The sequence below is a fragment of the Xiphophorus maculatus genome, chromosome 8, assembly GCF_002775205.1.
Source record: "Xiphophorus maculatus strain JP 163 A chromosome 8, X_maculatus-5.0-male, whole genome shotgun sequence".
Classification (NCBI taxonomy): domain Eukaryota; kingdom Metazoa; phylum Chordata; class Actinopteri; order Cyprinodontiformes; family Poeciliidae; genus Xiphophorus; species Xiphophorus maculatus.
Window position 1 is genome coordinate 13342961 of NC_036450.1, and position 18225 is coordinate 13361185.

Consider the following 18225-nt stretch of genomic DNA (forward strand, 5'->3'; position numbering starts at 1 on the left):
GACTTCATGACCAGTGGGCTCTGAAATTACATTTATTAATATGAAACAGAGCGGGGAAAAGAGAAGCCCAAAGCTGTTGTCTTGTTAAATGTGCTGAGTCGGGCCCCGAAGGTTGCTATAAATACAATAATCTGTAATATTAAAAAGGAAAAACTGATTCAGACAGAGCAATTGTTCACTGTAGTCAGATAGTTGTTGTGAAACACATCGTCACCCTGCAGTACAAAATCTGATACGCTGACATGCATGGACACTAATATGAAACAGGCTACTCTTGTTTTGTGTTTTTGTTATTCAAATTGTATCTTTTCTGGACATATTTTCCACTCTTGCATTACTGAAATGCCTATTGAGAGGTAAATATCTGCCAGCAGACCGCCATGGTTGTCTTTGCAAAACATTTTGATATTATTTCTTATCAGATAAATAATTTCAGAGACAGATGCTCACAGTGGGTTTATGTTTTATCCTGTAAACAACAACATATATCTCTAAAGGGATAGTTTGGGGAAGAGGAAATATACAATTTGAATCATCCCATATACTCAATAAAGAAAAAGAAAAATAAACAACATGCAGATAGTCCTCTGAGTTCTGTTCTTCCTCGATTTACCACTGAAAAATATTCTCTGAGCAATTCTCCACTGCAAAGCTGGAAATGGAGGAATATTAGCAATTCAGTCCATTGGGCCAAGTCAACAAGCAGAAAAGGAGGCTTAATACAAGAATGAGAAACAGCGTTAAAAGGCCAAAAGGTTAAAACACATTCATAGTTGTAGTAATTAAATTTTAAAAATATTTTATTTATTTAATTTTCATCAATTAACATATCTCCGGATCAGTATTGCTTTTTACATTTACTCAAAAACTGGGACCGACTGGCGACCTGTCCAGGGTGACCCGCCTCTCACCCAGAACGTTAGCTGGAGTTTGGCACCAGCTAAACCTCCAGACCCCACTACGGACAAGGGTGTTAGAAAATGGATGGATGGATTGATTTACTCAAAAAAAAAGAAAACTCTCATCTCTACAAAGTAACAATCCAGATCATTTACATTCAACATAAACTAAAGTTGTTAAAGTTGTTTTAAAAACTATGAAATCTCCACAGGTTAACGTCTCTCATGGACTCGTGTTTACTTTCATTCTTCTTGTTAATTTTTTTATGTTTACTGCGTATGGTCCAGAACAAGTTTTACCTTTAGCTATAAACCCGTGCACTCTGGGAGTTCTTTGTGTTTCTCTTGATTTCTCAGCTTCTACAGCCAAAAATCTACTCCCAGCTTTTCCCACTCTGTTGCCCAGGTATCACGATTTTCTGTTTTTAGACTCAGATTTCCTCTGGGATCTGAACTCTTGGGCCCAAAACAGCACATTTGCACATCTTTATACAGTGTACAACCTGGACAGTACAGCCTGAATTCCCTGCTACAAGAACATATTGTTTTAAAAAAAAATGTTTTAAAGGAAAATCCACACATTACATCCTGACTATGCCTTTGTAAATTAGACAGAGCTTCATCTACAAAATGCCATAAGAATACAAAATGCTAATGACTGATGGGACAAACTTTCATTCAATGAAAATCCACAGACGTGTAATCCAATAGTAGGAACCAGAACTGAATGTAAAATGCATCAGATAGAAGAGGTTATCAGAAGCTACTCTGGGCTCTTTTATCAAACAAAAGGAATGAGAAACATGTAATAAAGGCAAACAAGGAGCCAGAAGAATTAAGAAGTCTCACGTGAAAAGAAATAAAGTCTCATTGAAACATGTTGTATAACCAAGCTCAGCATTTTCTTTGTTCATCCTAATCAATGTAGAATTGAGTTCACAAGAAGAAAATACCAGGCACTTCTATTGAGATTCCCCCAATTTAATATACAACTATGTATAAATGTGAGATTCTGTCTATTGGTAGATCAAAAATTGTTAGCTGGATTTGTTTCCAAAATTACAAACAAATACAGATTCAGCTATTTGCTATTTTTTATATGCAAAATCAAACTCATTTAACGCCACATCGTGCTTATATACAACAATAATGTTAATGGCTGTGATGGGGAGTGAGTAAAACTGAGGCATTTTAAACAGTATTTATGTGTTTATTCACATACCGCAAAAACAGGGTGAAGCACTTTGAAACTGTAGTTTAAGCAGCAAAAACCAGAAATCACTCACTTGAATCGTTGTTGAGTAATGGTGTCATTTTCTATTAACTGCACCGCCACTCATCAATGGTTCAAGTGACTGAACCACTTGACTTTCCCAGGTGTGCGATGACCGACTCAGAGCCTCAAAAGTTTGGTGAGCTGGATTTGTATTTTACACATGCAGCATGCAAACATGAGACCTCTGAGAGAGAAATATAGGCTATCTAACCAAATAGTTTAAAGATATTAGAGGTATTATATTGTTGTTATAAAGAAACAAGTATGAAGAAAGTTTAATTAAAATTTGAGATGCAACTGGAACTTGTACGATATTATTTCTCTGCACCACAGAAGGATTTTTCTCCTTGTTCTTTTGATAGACCTCCCTTGATTAAAAGATTTTTATTTTACATTCAATTTTTCTCATGTTAAAAAAATATCTTCCGGTGAAGTTATATAGAGGATCTGAAGCAAACAACAAACAGAAGCAAGAAATTATCTTTGTTGTGCAGAACAATAACCTCATATGCATTACCTTTTGTTATTGCTATCAATGACCATTTTTATTTTTAGCTTTAATAACAGGCTCTTTTAGTCTCACGCAAAAGCTATAAAAAGCCTCAGTGATAGTAATATCCATTTTATTACACTTTCAATTCATTTTTAAATGTTTAAAGGTAATGCTGAATTTAAAACGGTCGTTAGTGCGTTTTTTTTTTTCTATAAAAGTCCCTCTTTGGGCTTAAATTGTTTTGGCTGTATTCCATGTAGATATCTCACTGAATATTACCCAGATGTGTTTATATGGAAATCAGCTCTGCTATATTCACCAGCACCCCCCGTGCAGCTGCTGCTCACCCTCTTAATTTAAACACCTTAGCACTCATCGCTTTTTGACTTGATGATATTAGCGAATTTAAAATGGACCGCCCAATAATAGCTAAACTGTATTTCTGAACATCACCCCTGACAAATCTAACTGGGCCTGTTTGCAGGATTGGTTCTCCGGGTTTGTTTTAGATGAAAACCTCGCTTTGTGGATCCATTTTTTTTCTTATCACAGAACAAGGGTGAAAATGCTAATATATCATGATACCAGCTCATTTAATCATGTCTGTCATCTGGCTTGAAAGATTATAAAATAAAGTCTTGCCTCCAGTATTTTATATCGTATTCACAGGACATTTTCATGCCTGAGTCGTTACTACATCCACAAGCCAACTCATATATATTCTGCATACTGTATCTGTGTACATAATCAGAGACTGAGCTTCACAAAGATCACAATTTCTGAGTTTATTAATGTGATGAGGAGAGAACATGCAGGCCTGCTAAGTCAAATGGAGATGGGATTTGCCAAAGAGGAACAGGGCTGTGATTATCAAGTCTCCACATTAATGAGAAATTGCTGAGGGTTTAGAGCTCCCCACTGTATAAGAGTTAAAAAAACAGAGAAGAGCTCAAAAAGTCTAATGTGGTGGCCCATTCAATACTGCTACATTATCTTTGCCGGGCTGTTAAACATCGTCATCTCCTCCAAAATGAAAGAAGGGCTCAGTCAGAATCTGGATTTAAAGTAAAGCATTTAAATCATGGTCTAAATGTGTATTTTTGACAAATTGTAACAGATTACCTTTATTATTTTAGGCTCATAAGGGTAGCGGACTCACTCCAGCACAACACATGCAACAAGTTGACATTTTTCTGAGATGTTTTCCATGTGAGTGGTTTAATTTAATATGCTCCAGAACCTGGGTCTCCTCCTTTCTGAAAGTGTTTAAGATAAATGTTACAACAACAGGGGAAGAAATTTCCAATTAATTACCATTTTGTCTAGAAGAACACAATGTCTGGTCAATGAATGGGTAAATGAAAAGTTAATTGTATGTAAATATGATGCACAGGGTGCAAAACTTAGCTGTTAGCAGCACATCATTGTCGGGACATTAATATCAAGTCAATGAGTCATTATGCCAGAGGAAAATGTTTCACATTAACTTATCTTTTTTTTTTTTTAAATATAGGAGCTACACGAGTTGAATAAATAAACTGGTTGCTTACAGTAGTTTATCACATCTGTATTGGATCTCAGAATAAAAGTCGTTTTCAATTCTCCCTTCATTTGTCTTCTAATCCATCGAGCCATGTGACAGGCATGTGGCATTTTCTGGATTTAAATGTTAATTGTGTCTGACTAACAAAGTGGCTAACATTTTCTTTATCATGATTATTTTGTGACTAACAATGAAATGTTGTTCATCAGCGATGACACAAGTGTAGATTTGCTGAGAGACAGACAAACAATGACTAAAACTCAGAAGTAAGCAGCCACTGGCACATGTAACTATCAGAACTGGTGTCCAACAACGGAAAGAAACCAATGACCTTCAGACAACGACCCCTAAAGGTCATATCTGAACGTATTCAGATGCTTGATGAGTTATTCTGTCAATTATGCATAATTATTCCTCACCATTCATTCAAGTTTTCTAGGTCAGATATCAGATCAAAGGCAACATGTCTGATGACATGATTACAAAATTAATCACTGACCTTTGACCCTAGGGGGCCTGATGCTAAGCACATATATGGACTACTTTATCCTTAAACATCAAGATTGTTATGATCTTAATGTATATTGGGCGTTGTCTGTAATATGTCTCTGTTAGATGCAAGGTAAAGTAAGGTAATTCTATTTATGTAGCACATTTTCAGCAACAAGGCAGTTCAAAGGGCTTTACATGAATTAGAAGGAAATAAAAACAAAACAACAAAACCAGAAGAAAGACAAAAAGGTAAAAGTAGAAAGCTAAATGTTGGTTCTTCATGTTTGATTCTTGTTCTGGGTTGTTACATACAGTAGATGGCACTTTCTAAGTTTGTTATATATTTGTAAACTAACAAGAGTTTCTCTAAGGAATAAGAATAAGTAATCCACAATTTATATACTAATAGGAGTTTCTCTGGATCCTAATTTGTTGTAACTAATAGGTTTAATTCCTGTTCTGGATTGCTAAGCAGAATAAGAATAAGTAAACTAATAGGTGATGAGTACTCCACAATTTCTAAAAGTAATAAGCTAAACAGTTGTATAAGTGAAGACTCTGTAAGACAAACTTAAATAAGGGAACGTGTTTATTAAGAAATGCAATGTTTACAGACCAGTCTTTAGGAAAGGAAGCCAATAAGAGTTTTATCACCTGAAACTAGAGATACTCTCTTTATAGTGGTGGAGGAAGCACGCAAACAGCTTCTCATATTTGAAATCATTGTGTTTAATCATCACTTGTGTACGAGGAACCTTGTAAAAGTGCTCTGTTTTTGGGACCCATCTCCATATATGGTGACCTGCAGCTCAGGAATGTGAGCACATCGCACATTTCTCTGTAGGTCACTGCCAGCACAGCGGCTCTCAGCGGAGATGTGCTGCTTGAGACTGAGGGAGAAAATTTAAAGTTTCTGTATGAAGTGTGTTAGGACATGTAGCAGCTTTGGGGGAGGCAATGTTCTTTGACTATACCATATAGGGAGATAAGACCTGGACTGGAGAATGAATTTGTTACCCTTTGTCCTTTCTTTGTTGTTTCTGAGTCTATGGGGGAGGAGGTATGAAAAGAACATTCCTGAACTGAGTTTCAGAGATACTCTGAGCTGCTGTAGTGTTCGTCTCTCCCAATTGCAATAATGGTAATAAATTACATCAAACTGGACTTTTTCTGGAGCAAGAGTGGCTGCTGCAAACTTGCACGCAATCTTTCTCAAACCTTCAACCTCAACTTGGAAGATAAAATTTTAATCTGCATTGTCTGGTTTCAGTTTATTGTGGTATATGTTCTCAGGTGCAAAACAATTCTTTCGTTCATAATATTTTGCATTTAAATATAACTTCAGTCATACTTTGTGTACATAAAAACTTCATTTTAGAGCAAGTAGTAAGTGGTTTCTAAAACAAAAAATTTATTACATCCTCCAGAGGCCATAACAGGGAATATGGATTAATCTTTAGGTCTACATATTGATATCAAGTAGTCAAATGTCTTTAATAATTGAAAAGAGGTCATCCGTGGGCCGTTGCATTCAAATTGATTTTTATTTCACACTGGAAACAGCAGTTACATCATTTTATTGACATATCTCATACTTATGATGCTTTTGTGCAAGATTTCTGCAGTATTTAATAATTTCTCCAGCCACAGCTTCCTTGGTTCCTGATGAACATTATGAGAAACCAGATTAACTAAAAGTATGTCACGGGATTTTCTTTTGGACCCCTGAGGATAAAAATAGTGATTTTTCATTTACAAACTTGAAAATATCAATACCAGCAGCAGACAGCATAATTATTAAAACATATTGTCCTGTTCCTTTTGTTTTCTCAAAGTTCAGTTATTTTTTTAATTAGAAATAACAACAGTGCGTATTGAGTTTGGGTTCCTTGTCCAAATTACTCACATAATCAACTGCTTAAAGCTACAGAATATTTACCCATTGATTTATGAGTTTATCTGACATTTTCTGCAAGTTGTTCAATGTGTCCCGTTAAATTAGAACACATTAAAGATTGCAGCAAGTGATGTGAATTATTATTTAGATTGCTTGGCCTCACCCTATGATAAAAAGGTAATTTTCTAATTGTTTACAGAAGGGGTGTTAATATTTGTGACTGTCGTTTGGAGCTCAAAAACATTCAGAAGTGAATCATTGTGGAATTTAAAACCTTTTACAGATGGACACTCTGTCAATATCAGAATGATTTATTCTCACCAGGCAACAGCGCTCTAAAATGTATTTACAAAACCTTTTTGTTTATATATATATATATATATATATATATATATATATATAAAAGCTGTCCTTTGCACCTTCAATTACAGGAGTTAAAAAATATATATATATATATATATACAGTACAGACCAAAAGTTTGGACACACCTTCTAATTAAAATGGGTTTTCTTTATTTTCATGACTATTTATAAGGCAAGAAATCCCACTTATTAACCTGACAGGGCACACCTGTGAAGTGAAAACCATTTCAGGTGACTACCTCTTGAAGCTCATCAAGAAAATGCAGAGTGTGTGCAAAGCAGTAATCACAGCAAAAGGTTGCTACTTTGAAGAAACTAGAATATAAGAGGTATTTTCAGTTGTTTTACACTTTTTTGTTTAGTGCATATTTCCACATGTGTAATTCATAGTTTTGATATATATATATATATATATATATATATATATATATATATATATATATATATATATATACAGTATATATACAGTATATATATATATGTATATTTTAAATTGGGTTTTTATGATTATTTCTATGGCATGCTGCCATTTTTAAATATGTGATTTCAGACCAGAGTCAAAATATCCATTGAAGAATCAACTAATTTTGTTTTAAAGCTGAAGAACAAGCAGCTCATTGATACAGAGTTGTAGAAAATGTGCCTGTTTACATTAGCATGCAATTAAAAAAAACACAATCAATCTACCCTTCATGTTCCTATGAGCAGATAAATAATCCTGCTTCACACCGAACTGCCTCTCTGATCTGACCACTAACTAATCAAACGTCATCACCAAGTCCAACACAGACATCAATCTTTGTTGGTTTCTCTGCTTTCTAATTGGCTCCCCATCTTTTCTACAGACATCTCAGATATATCTCCTCTCCCTCTGCGCTCCGAACGCCTCCCACCTTCTTTCTCTCCGTTTAAAACAGCTGCAGCTTCAGCTCCCTCACTGAGGAAAAGCACACTGTCAAGGTCCATTGGTACCAGTCCTCACTTCTCTTCGAACAGAGAAATATCAGACCAGGTAAGTTAGGCTCTATCATTAAAAAGCATTGCTTTGGCTCATTTTATGTAGAAGGACTTACTGTGTGTGTAATTTATTTATATGTAATTATTTTTTTGTTAAAAGCACTGCAAGAAATGATTAGCTTTAAGATGAAGGATTTATATTGATGTATTCTAGGAGTGTAAAGACAATGGTGTGCTTCAGCTTCTGGTGTTTTTCAAGTGATAGATTAAAATCCATCAGTTTGAAAAGAAAAAACTTACATATCTGTTTAATAAATATATTTTAAAAACTTAAGTCTTATTTCTTTAAAAAAAAAAAAGGGAAATGTTATGCATTTGGAGTTCTGTTTTGCGGTTAATTTTTGAATTTCTGTGATTTTATGTGCAAAATTCAGATAATTTTTCCCCTCCCCAAGCACTGAAAAACATTATTTTAAATTTGTTGCTGTAAACCAAGACAACAAATATTGTCTTGAGAAAACAGGAGGAAAAGACTGAGAACAGTAACAGTTTCCTATGACCATATTATTCTGCAGAAAGGTTGGCAACAAAGCATGAGGAGGTCACATTGCTACATTCCCTCTGGCAGGTTTCTGCAGCAGCGGTCTGAAGCATCCTTTGGGGCACAGATAAATGGGCAGGGCTGATTATGTGATGATGTGGAGCGCAGCAGTTAGGATGCGAGTGCGACTGCCTTTCAGGAGAGAAACATCAATTCATTTGTTGAATTTAAATTAAGTTTAACTTAGCCGCTAACTCGTACTGGACCTACGTCAGAAAAATGCATGCGAATCCACCTTATTTCTGCTCGACTTTATGCTTGGAAACAAAAGAACTGGAGGAAAAAAGCTGCCGTCTTCTTGTCCTCACTGCTTTCAAGAGCCATCAGAACAGTGACAGGTTTTTAAAAAAAAAAATGTTTTACACCCTAGAGTACCAAGAAAAATACACTGAAAGACAGTTTTTAAAATCCAGAGGACGGCAACGGCAGACACCAACTTTTCTTTGGCCTTTTTCTTAAACATCATTTCAGAAGTCGTTGTCAAGCAGGCAAAAATAAACAGTTTTACTTAAAAGCAATGAAGGATTGGAACTTGCTGGTGTGAGTAGCAGGATGTTTTGACCAAGAGCTGCCTACTTGAGAGGTACGTTGGGAGAGTCGATTACTGAACAAAAAGCAGGTGGTTAACTGGAAACGGCGTGCAGCTGTGAGGGACGGCAAGAGATAAACTGAGAAAACAGGAAATATGTCGGATAGAGAAGAAGTGATAAGAAAATATGAAATAATACAAAATTCCTGTAAAATTCTTCTAATTATTATTCTGAGTCCTTGGTAACAAATTGTGTGAGAAACATTTGTTCCTGGCTGGTTTATGGTGAAATTACTTTATTTCTCTCTCTGGATAAAGTCTCCAAATGGGTTCGCTGGGACATTTAGTTAAAAGTATCTGAAACCAGTAACACCTAACAACAATACAGTATGTGTGATAGCTTAAACTTAACCAGCTATTATCAATTTACTGAGATACTGGAATTGGTCACTTGGATTTCTATGACTTTTTGCAGTCTCTTTCCTTAAAGTTACTTGTTTCTGGTGACGTTCCACTCAATTGATCAGTTTTTCTTATTCATTTGTATTTATAGATTGCTTATGATGTTAGAGATAACTGCTTGTCTATTTAAATACACTTACATGTTTAGTTTATATTCAGGTTTTGCACAGTATTTTTATTGCATAATATTTTGGAGTATAAAAAAGTTCTCAGAGTAACACAGACCTCATTAAAATCGTCCACAGTACTCGAAGCAAAAGACAAAACCTCATCACATTGTCATTGAAATCCCTGTTCAGTACATTCATTGATAGTATAGCTGGCTGTGAAAAGTAAGAGGTCTATGCTTCAACTGTTGCAGAGATTAATTCCCCAGTCTGTACCTCAGCACAAATGATGCTAATTAGCAGAGGACGAATGTGAAAAGACAGCAGAACCATAAAGTCTCACTATCAGGGCTCCAGGTGACAATAATTCAGTGAAGCAAAACTGTAGTATGCAGACTGATGAGCAATCTGGCAAATTTGTTCATTTGAAAAAAACAATACAAATAAAACTGAAAATGTCGTTTTTATACTTTTCTATTCACTCCTTATAGTGCAGAAATACAGAAAAGCCTTTTTCTCAGGTAGATCAATTTCTGCTTCTCACAGAACTATCAGATTCCCTTCTCATTAAACCCCCTTAAGCTCTGATTTCTCAGATCTTTTGAGCTGAAGGAGCAGCGTCCTCTCTTCCAGAGGCTACCAAAGGATGAATGCCTGTAGCTCCTGAACTATGAAAGCTCCCACATGTGGTCAGGCACAAAGACCAGTTCCTGTCAACAACGCACAACTGTACGTTTGCTTGTCATCCTTAGATTTATATTCCTCAGAAGAAGAGTGCTCCCTTTTGATTTAGAGATCCACCGTGGTCGAACTTAGAGATGACTCCCTGACTTTGACAAAGTAACTAGAGAGTTTGCTTTGTCAGGTATAAAGAACTAAGCCAGCCAGCATTTGTTCAAGTGGTTTTAAGATTTATTTAGAGATATAATTCTGGTGGCTCCTGTGAGTAAAGCACATTTCAGGTTCAGTTCAGAAAGCTGCCAGGGCTTGGCACGCTCAGAGATCCGCAAAAGTAAAATTGCATATGAGAATTATTTACTGCATTTATTAGGCCTTTTGTTTATGGGATGCTTCCAACACGACCTCTGTTTTCTTTTTTATATTTCACACTTTTGAAATAAAAGGCATGTTTCATCCATTTGATTTTTAGTTTCTTTCCTTTCATTGATAAAACAGAGAGCATAAGTCCTTATAAGGGAGCTTTTGTCTTACTTTCAAGACAAATGCTCAAAGACGTAAACTGCTACTGTTCTAACTTCCTTGCAGCAGCAAGCTGTGCTGTAACGCTAAAGTTAGCCTCACATGAACGAATGACATTTCTGTTTCGGCTATGTTATTTTTGTCTATGTTAATTTCAGTGCAACTTTTTTTTTTTAAATCTGTCTGAGCCACACTTAACCCAAAAATATTAACACCCATGTCAATTTTAGAATTATAATCATTTTGATCCAACTCTGCGTTCTTCTGACAGGAAATGAGAGAGGCATCTCAGAAAATACAATAAAAAATTTAAAAGTACAGATGTTGAAAAACTAATTTTATTTAAAAAAGAAAAGAAAAAGTGTTGTTATAACATTCAAAATCTTCTCATAATTACTGACAAGTTTTTTGTTCATGTGGTTTTTGGACCTTTGGATTTGGGCAACTAGCTTTGAGGTTGGAAAGCCTCTTTGCCATCATCCTAATCTTTAGTCCGCTCTTTTAGCGTCTCTATCAGATTCAAATTTGACATTTGACTGGGCTACTTCAAAAATAACACTACTTTCTGTTAGAAGAAACATTTTGGCAGAAGTTAACTTTATATCTTAATTTGCCCGGCGTATGAAGCTCTTGTCCTTGAGGGAAAATGCTGCGACTCCGTCTGCATAAAGTAGTTAAAGTTTGCAATAAAAATTTCTTTCAGCTGCCAGTTATGCCTGAATTGAATATTTATTGTCAGCAGGGAGAGCTCCATTCAGTTCAGGGTCATCAAAGACCTTCATTATGTCAAATGTTTTTCAAAAGGTTAAAGCCAGTGGTGAAGTCATTTGAATCCGTTCATGCACAGCCTTCTGTGACAGTCACCACATGATGAGGGCGCAACCCCGTACTTCCTGCGGTTTGTCGGTGGAAGATTTCCAGAGCTCATTAATTAAAATGATAATGACAATGTGATGAAGGTAAACTGATACAGCTCTGTTACAACTTGCCTGGAGGATCTCCAAGCCTGATATGGGGAGTCTTTAAAATTTCTGAAAAACACTTCTGGTGGCACTAGGATGCATGTGTCCAGTTTTGCCTCACAGCTGGGGATCAGAAAATGATGGAATTTCATTATTTCTGTCAGGCTTCGAAGGAATAATGCCTAAGGCTTGAAAGAATATTTAAAAAATGTGTTAGTGTTTAAATATTTTAATATACATGTCCTAATTGCATTTTTAGTTAATTTATTCTTGATTAACTGATATGATGACAGGCAGCATGGAGAAGTCATGTTTGAATGAGTTCACAAAAAAGGAAAACTTAAAAACGATGCAGCTCAGCCATGCTTAGTTATTGTGCGTATGCTGAACAGGCCAAACAGAGCGAGTTAATTAATAATGACATTTTTTCTGCAGCTCTTGGCATGTAAATTAGGACCTAATGATTTCATGTGGTGTTTCTAAAACACATTTTATTGGTGGATGGAAGTAGTTGCACTCTGCATTTATAATGAGATTCCTTCACAACCATCTGCCTCATTATACCTTCCTCTTTACCTCTAAACGAGTGAATGTGTTGCTGCTTGTAAAAGCATGATTTTTCTACTAAGAGTCTTCCATTTATTAAATGTCAGGATCTTTTTTTCCTCCATGTTTATATTTTTCAAGTACCTGATAGTCTGACCTTTTAGAGGTGTTGGTGATGTTTGACTATAAACCTGCCACTTTTTTGTTGCAGTGCACATACGGACAGGAGGCTATGGAGGCTAACCGCAGTAGTCCAACAGGAAGCACGCCGCCTTCCTCATCTGCAGAGCAGCCTGAGGGGCGCATTTATGAGGTAGCAGTGCAGAGCAACTCCACCAACCGCAGCTCACAGTTTGCAGATGTGGCCCTCCTGCAGACATTCAAGCCTCTCATCATCCCTTGTTACGTGCTCGTGGTTGTTGTGGGCGTCGTCGGGAACTACCTGCTCCTCTATGTCATCTGCCGAACCCGCAAGATGCACAACGTCACCAACCTCTTCATCGGGAACCTGGCCTTCTCGGACATGCTCATGTGTGTGACGTGCGTCCCCTTCACTCTCGCCTACGCCTTCAATCCACACGGCTGGGTCTTCGGCCGCTCTATGTGCTACTTGGTCTTCCTCATCCAACCTGTCACTGTATACGTTTCCGTTTTCACGCTCACAGCTATCGCTGTGGACAGGTGGGTTTAAATGCCTGCAAGCAATCACAACTTTGACAATTAGAAATTTTCAAGTTTTTCTTTTATTACTTTGATTTATTTGCAGTGTTGTGCTTTCATGTTTTAAATATACATGTCTTACAAAAGTGTCCATGCCACTTGAAACATTTCCAGTTTTTCATGCTACAACCACAAACTTCAGTGTATTCAATTATGATTTTTGTCATATAAAGCAATGGATGATTAGGATGTTTTTACTGTTTTTATTTTACTTTTTTTTTTATTTTTACCAGGAAGTTCTTTGGCATAACAACTTTTTTCTGAGACAAATCTAACCAAGAGGCACACCGGTGTAGAGCATTCAAAACAAAACAGTTTTAATTTGAAGTTGTAATGTATTTTGCTAATTATTTCAAATTTAAGGTGTAGTGTAAGAAGAAAGCTTTCTTTTTTTTACCAATTTCTTAGCCAAGTTTGGAGACCCTGAGGAGGAGTAGGTGTGATGGACGGGTATTATATCCACTTATGACTGGAAACATGGGAGTAGCTTTGCCCAAGGCAACTTTATAACTAAATAAAAGTCAATGTTGTTGACTCCTTTGTTTTACCGAAGGCCATGGGAACAAAGTATGAAGTTCACAGTGGTGCATCTTGAAGGCAGCGTTTGTAAAGCGCTGTGAAATATTGTATCCAGGCAATGGAGAACTGAGGAAGCTGCATTCCTGTTTGTCTCCATAATCCAACACATTCAGGAAAGTGCATTTTAACACTTTCCTTTTTTCAGCTTCTGACAGGATTTGTGTCAATATCTATCCATATGCTCAAGTAATAGCAGGTATTTCAGCATTGTTTTTTTTCTTGCCACTCTTTCAGATTTAGAGTGCAAACCAGTAGTTGCCTGGTTGACAGATTCTGTTTAAATTTCTTCTTACCAAACCAGTCAGTTTAGGTTGATGATCATGTTTGGTAGCTTGGTAGCATTCTCATTTACACTTTTTGGATGAAGTAGTCCAGTAAGTGGTCTTTACTGAGCTCAATAAAGCCCAGAAAAATACAATGAAATTTGTGGTGTATTGGTTTTACAAGGTATAAATCACTAAGCAAAATTTGGCACAAACAAAAATCTGCTTTTCTAAATAAGAGTGGATTACAATAGTAGCCTAGGAATTCACAAGCCAATGAATGCAATCATATATTCCTTGAAAATTAGGCAAATGAAGGGAGGTGTTGATTTGTATGTAAAAAAAAAAACAACAATCTGTTCTCCTTAATCAATGATAAGGTCTTTATTTGGCAAGCAATTACTCAATAAGTGAAATTTCCTAATCAGTGAGCTTCTTTTAAGAACTAACATGGTGCAAAAATGTAGCTAGATTAGTCAAATTCTTGAAAATGTCATCATTCTTAAGGGAATGTACAAAAAAATCAAACACATAAGCAGTTGTGAGCTTCAGATAACTATTTTTCATTTGACTTTCTAAGGATCAAGCCTTCGTTTATCTTTAGTAAAGCTTCTCTCTTTTAGGTTGGATCACTTTAACGTAAACTGAAAGTTTTAAGTGCTTGTTTTTGTTCTTTGACACACCTGAGCTCAGTGTTAAAATGCATTCTTTGCCTGTCTTTGCCACTTAGACCTTACAGGCAAGGGCGTAAATCCCATATCATTATTGGGGGGGACCATAAACAGGAAAATTTCTTAAGACCAATTTTGGGGGTGTTGGCAAAGTTACAGTGAAATGTAACGCAAAATGTTGTTTAAAAGGTTTTTAATCACACTGCAGGACCAAAAATGACTAATAATGAACATCAAACATGTTTTTCTAAGTAAGCAACCTGTTGAGAAGTAAAACAAAAATTCAAATGTTGCTTACATATGAGTTTTGCTCAGTCTGACTGCTCTAATCTCAACTACACCTTTACAAAAATGTAAGGTTCTAAATAAAAAAAGTTTTAATGAGTAACTCCTCTTAATAAAATTCCTCATAAACACTGATTTATTGTAATGGCTCCCAATACAAGTTATGGGCTATTTAAATTATAACTTAAGTTGCTTTATTTTTAAGCCTGTTTTAGTTTTGCCATGTCCTAGATGACTGAGAACCAGCAGGTAGATAGAAATGAATATCTGCGGAGTATCATAACTTAAACGTAACACTTAAGGCACCAGGGTTTATATAGAAAAATATTCAGATTTTATTTTGTGGTTTTAAAGGCTCTACATTAAAAAGTGAGAAATAAAGCCATAACTTTCTGTTTCCTCTATCTGTTCTCGGCTGTCGGCCACTCCTCAGCCTCTCCTTCCCGTTTCAAACTCTTCTAATTAACTTAAAGTTAAAGACCTAAACATGAATAAGATGTTTGCTACCTTTGACAAAAAAGCTTAAGTCTATGCTAGCATGTCTAAGTCTATGCTAATAAGGCAGCTCATCAAAATTCAGCCAAAGTAAGAAAATAACGAACTGCAGTCTGATTTTTATTGTTAATGTGCTTCTTCTTATTGAGCAGTGAATGTAAATAAGAGGTGTTACATGTCTTTTGTTTTAAGTATTTACTTACTGGAGGGTTTTTGTGTTTGTGCTGCAGCGCCACAGCTAACGGCTAGCTCCTCGCTCCAACGGCTCTGTTGCTCCTCCTTCAAGTTGGACTGAACCATTGTTCTAACAATGGTAGGGGGGGACCCAAAAATTAATTATTTTTTTTTCTGAGATAAATGGCAGATTTAGTTCGTTCTTTGTTTCTTTTGCCTTTTCATATCGATATTATTTAAATAAAAACGTTTTTTCAATGAATTTTTTTGGAGGGGACAATTCTAGACTTTTCCAAGATTCCCCCCTCACCCCCGACCCCACCGGGACTTATCTATGCTTTCAGGTCACAGACTGCCCAGCCAAAAGGTGGCTGTCTGATTGAAAAGTACGTCAGCATACCTCATTAGATGCACAGAAACAGCTTTAGGCCTAATTAGGCCATTTAGCATTTCTCCACTATCTGACCGCTACGACTTGAACTTTCAGTTTAATCATACTTGAGATGTCACAGTGGCATTAATTCATCAATCTGGTCCTGATTAACCATCCATTTATTCCGTTAACCCTCCTTTTATGTTCGTTTCTGAGGTACAGCAATAATGTTCCTGGGTCAATTTGACCCGGGGAGTGTTTAGTCATGCAGTAGTGTCAGAAACCAAAAAATTCCTCTAAAACATTTTTGCATCTGATTATTAACTCCAGTACTAACCGTTTCAATGAATATTTGTGCAATGATGTTTTTTTTCTCATAAATAAAGGAACAGTGACGACAACTTACTAATTTACTAAAAAAAAAAAATAAAAACTGGAATTTACATTTTTGTACGTCCAATGAAAAAAAACCTACAAACAAACAAACAAACAAAAACAACAACAATAATTTCCTTGAAATTGATCATTTGTAAAAAAATTTATATTACATTTAGATTTTTTTTTTTTTCAATGGGTGATCTTTATAATTGAACTTGAGACACACATACTGTTCAGGGTCAAATTGACCCGCTGATTAAAATCAAGATAAATGAGTCATGCAGAGAGTATTTATGTTTTCTCCACTTCTGCTGAGTGTCCACTCAGTTTGGGATTGAGTTTGTCCACAGGAACAGAAAAGATTCCTGTCAAAAGTTATATGAACACCTGCTTTCTAGTTTCCTAATGAAGTAAAGAGAATAGTGAGACAGTGGGCTTGTATGTGTGTTGTGTTTTGTGTGGTGTGGTGAAATATGGTTCATAGCTGCAAGGAAACATAGAATTGGACAATTTTTTTGTAATCTTTTTTACCCTCAACTTGACTGTGGGGTCAAATTGACCCGAACAGTATCTATGTAAAAAGTAGACGCGGGGGTGGGGGTGGGGGGGGAGGTGCAAATGTGTAAAATGAATACATTTTCAATTTATATGTAGAGTTTCTATTTATTAAGACAAATAGAAAAAGTTTTATGCAAAAAAAAAAAATACTTCTATTTAAAAAAAAATTCTAAACTTTAAAACGGGTCAATTTGACTCGCAACATAACAGGAGGGTTAAGGTTTAATAAGTACCACTCTCCCTTCGTTGCAGATATTACGCCACGGTTCATCCACTGAAAAAGCGAACCACCGTGGCTACTTGTGCCTACGTCCTCATCGGGATCTGGCTGCTGTCCTGCGGTCTGGTGGCTCCGGCAGTGACTCACACCTACCATGTTGAGTTCAAAGAAGAAGGCTTCACCATCTGTGAGGAGTTCTGGTTGGGCCAGGAGAAGGAGAGACGGGCCTACGCCTACAGCACGCTGCTGATCACATACGTCCTCCCCCTTTCGGCCGTCTTTGTCTCCTACCTCTGCATCACCGTCAAGCTGAAAAAGTGCATCGTCCCTGGAAACAGGTCGCAAGACCAGGTGTGCGTTCACCAGGCCCGAAAGAGGAAGATCTTTCGCCTCGTCGCCTTGCTGGTCTCCGCCTTTGCCGCTTGCTGGCTTCCCATTCACGTGTTCAACGTTCTGAGAGACATCGACATCCACCTGATAAACAAGCAATACTTCCTACTCATCCAGCTGCTGTGCCACCTCTGCGCCATGAGCTCCTCCTGCTGCAACCCCTTCCTCTACGCGTGGCTACACGATCGCTTCCGCACGGAGCTGAGGAAGATGATGAAGTGCAGCCATCGCATCGGAGTCCCCGCCAGCCACTGCGCAGCTGGAGTGGTTTTGTAGCCTGCTTATTTGCTTATTTGTATTTTTGCGCAGATGGGGACTTGACCAACGCTATCCATCAACATGAAGTGCAGGTGCAACTCAGTAAATAATCTCTGTTGGAGCTATTTATTCTTTATTTCTTTATGCATTTGAATTTTGTTAGTTTATTTTTACATTTCTAGTTTTTGTATTATTTGCAGGTTAATAATTGTCAATTCTATTTATCTTTTGTTTTTTATTATTTGTTCTTATTTATTTGTTTTCTAAAGACAGGAAGTGAGGTAGATCAATCCACTTTCTATAAGTGTAGGGGCCTGGTAAAGGACCAGCAGGCATTTGGGTTTGGGGCCTATGGTTTTTACCAGAGCACCAGAGCAACAGAAGTAGACAGAAGTAGATAGGAGCAACAAAGGAAAGTTTGAAAGTTATAAGTGTTTTGCTGAAAAGAAAAATAAAAGCAACCAAGATAATCAACAAGTTCGGACATTAAAATTCTTGTGCCTGTGTGAAGAATCTGGACCCCAGTACCTCATA

The 18225-nt window shown here is 36.7% G+C and overlaps 1 protein-coding gene across 2 annotated transcripts; it reads left to right on the forward strand.

Annotated features, from left to right (window-relative positions):
• Window positions 1-7917: 7917 nt before the first annotated feature.
• On the forward strand, window positions 7918-17881 carry LOC102223677 (prolactin-releasing peptide receptor-like). Of its 2 annotated transcripts, XM_023338024.1 has the most exons (3): window positions 7918-7975; window positions 12539-13008; window positions 17076-17881. In XM_023338024.1, the coding sequence occupies exons 2-3, from the start codon at window positions 12560-12562 to the stop codon at window positions 17707-17709; spliced, it is 1083 nt and encodes a 360-aa protein (XP_023193792.1). In that variant the 5' UTR covers window positions 7918-7975; window positions 12539-12559; the 3' UTR covers window positions 17710-17881. The 2 variants fall into 2 exon arrangements, with proteins under 2 accessions (XP_023193792.1, XP_023193791.1); XM_023338023.1 differs by lacking the exon at window positions 7918-7975 and having other exon boundaries at window positions 12502-13008.
• The last annotated feature ends 344 nt before the right edge of the window (window positions 17882-18225 follow it).